Below are 2798 nucleotides of genomic sequence, written 5' to 3' on the forward strand. Positions count from 1 at the left end.
ATATATTGGCACTTTAAGATGGCCAGAGGCCAGATTCTAGCAGTCCAGGAACAGGACAGAATTATAATTAACTAAGAAGATACAATGTGGTCAAAGTAGATCCGGTGAAGTATATTTCAGGGGGAAAAAAATCAATGAATAAAAGTATCTTATTACATTAACATGTGGTGCTACAAAACTAATTGTTTTTCCATTCATCTAAAGAATCGTTTGGTCCTCTTTTCATGGGAAAAAGGGAATAGGAATTCTATACAGTACAACTTTTGAAAACCTGCAAATAGCAGGGATCAGAAGCTAAACAGGGGGGAAAGAATCTGACTTTTTGAACTCTGTATTATAATATGCCACCAATTAAACTATTTGTCATATGGGGCTTTTTTAGGCTTCCTTTCAAAACCATTTTAGTTTAAATTAATAGGCCTGCAACTTTTTTCTGATGACAATAAAATTTTATAATTTAGTTACTTCTAAAAGAAGCCTCTATACTGCAATATTTTGTCTTCTAAACTAAAAGAATATAAATCTGTTTGTAGCAAAAAGTCATGACCTAAAGCTTGCAATTTCTTACTTACTTTACATTGACACTTTCCAATTTAAAATTTAACAATCTTATGAATTTAGGATTTAAGAAAAAGCAATGCCCCGAAGTAAAATATTTAAAAGGAAATAAAATAAGAAGGTAAACATGACTACTGTCTACTTTCTAAATTATTACTTATTGTCAAGCAAAACGTCTTTCAAAATTGTACAATGAGGTTTATCGTTTTGGGGGGAGGGAGGGGTTCTGTTTAAAAATAATTCTTGTTATTGTTATTTTAGACTATTTATTCCTACTTAAAATAAAGCCCAAAAGAGAATTTGAAGTGATCCAAAAATTTTCCTAAGAGGGACAAAACTGGGAGGTCAGTGGGGCAGTTGGAAAAGAACGCAAAATCTCCCCAGATGTATAAACGCAACTCTAAGAACCACAAGCCTTGATGAGAACTTGGCTCTTTTAGGCATAGATTTAAAAGCTGAACGCTGCATTTTCGCCTGTACATAATTAAAAGGTTGAAAGAAATTAGAACCTGCCTACAGCTCCATTCGTTACAAATTACCTGCGCTGATCGCATATCTGCAGCTGAGTTAAGCATCAGGCAAGTAGGAGCGTGGTGTGCACCTCAGAGCCCGCACTGCTCCGGGAAGCGTGCTCAAGCGTAGAATATAAATTCGGGGATCTGCTCCCCCCCGCCCCTGCACTCCGGTGCCGACGGTGACTTTGCCACACTGAACTTCTGTCATGCCTTCCCGTCCAAAGTAGCTGAGCTCATTACCATCCGGGATCACGCAGGCCGTGTAGAAGGTGTCCTGCTTAGTCTGCACCGGGTACTTAAACCACGCGGAGAAGGTGTTGCTGGAGCCGTCTGAGAAGTACTTGCTCAAGTTCTGCCCCAGGATGACGCCCTGCCGCTTGAGTTCGATCTTGGCGCTGTACTCGGCCGAGCCGTAGCTGGAGCCGTGCAGCCCGAAGCCCGCGATGAACACCCTCTTGTTGACGGCGAACTGGATGCTGTCGCAGCGGCCCCGGTAGCGCCACTGGTTGCTCCGGTAGGCGCACAACTGGAAACGGTGGCAGCGCTGGAGGACGAGGCCCTTGCGGGCTTTGCAGCTCGGGCTTCTTGGCCGCGGTGTACCAGAGGAAGATGTCGTTGGTCTCGTTCAGAGTTAAGACTCCGGACTGCGCAGCACTGTTTGCAAAATCGTCCAGGGCCGTGGTCGGGATGCGGGTCAAGTAAAGCGCCTTCCCGAAGACCTTGCACTTGTTTTCAGCGCTCAAAGCCAGATCTTGTCGCTGGCATTCCACTTCAGCCCAGCTGAGAGCTGCCTCGAAAACCACAATTTCTTTGGCATTCAGAGTTTCCCTGCGGAGGATACTTTCTAGTGTCCGGAAGTCAACATCACAGAACCCGTCAGACTTGAGAGCGAGCTCGGCCTGGGCGTCAATCACCTCCCAGCACTGCTGGGTCAGGCCCGGCTCCTCAAACAGGCAGCTCTGGGACAGGAGGACACAGGCGTTCTTGGCGCTCAGGCAGGTCTCCAGGAGATTGACGCAGGCCCGGGCGAGGTGAGGGACGATGTACTTTTTGGCAGCATAAAGAGTGGCCAAGACTGTGACAGCAGCCAAGTCCGTTTCATCACAGTAGATGTATTTCAGCATAGCGAGAAAAGCAGCAGGGTCGACATCTGGTATACAGATCTCAGCTTTGTCTTCGGCAAGTTCTCCATAAAACATTGCATGGAACACGGAGCTCCCAACAGCTAAAACATATTTGTGTCCTGGCAACCGCTGAGTCCCACCTGGTGGCCCAACCACAAAATGTACATCTGCCATCAAATCATTATGGAACATCACCGCATTTCTCTCTCTAATGGTGGGATTGGAACCTGCCAATTCGGGGCTGGAATAAGGTTGTTGTTACTGAGATTCTGCTGGTGGTACTGATGGACAGTAGTGCTGCTGGAGTTGGCTGGTTTTCTTCGGCGGAATATATCAGCAGTCATCTTCTTCTTTTTAGTCTTCAAGGTAATTACTTCATAACAAACTGGAGGCAACTTGCTGCTGCTGCTGGGATTTATTTTCTTCGAGCTCCTCTTGGACCTGTTCTTTACTGTCTCGCTCGCGGTCCTTGTCGCCTCAGGCAGCGCCCGCCGTCTGCGCTGCTTACCATTTGCTTCCTCGGCCCGGTGCCCGCTCCTCGGGCCCCGTCCCGGGCACTCTGGGATCCAGCACCCGGCAGGGCTTGGCGGGCCCCCGCAGG

At 47.1% G+C, this 2798-nt stretch overlaps 1 protein-coding gene across 1 annotated transcript; it reads right to left on the reverse strand.

Annotated features, from left to right (window-relative positions):
- Positions 1-1125: 1125 nt before the first annotated feature.
- Positions 1126-2556, reverse strand: LOC132513180 (BTB/POZ domain-containing protein 3-like). Its single transcript, XM_060137358.1, is given in 3 exon segments — positions 1126-1645; positions 1647-2427; positions 2430-2556. Coding segments are annotated over 3 exon segments (1413 nt in total). The 5' UTR covers positions 2542-2556.
- Positions 2557-2798: the final 242 nt, after the last annotated feature.

The sequence above is a fragment of the Lagenorhynchus albirostris genome, chromosome X (genome assembly GCF_949774975.1).
Source record: "Lagenorhynchus albirostris chromosome X, mLagAlb1.1, whole genome shotgun sequence".
Lineage (NCBI taxonomy): Eukaryota > Metazoa > Chordata > Mammalia > Artiodactyla > Delphinidae > Lagenorhynchus > Lagenorhynchus albirostris.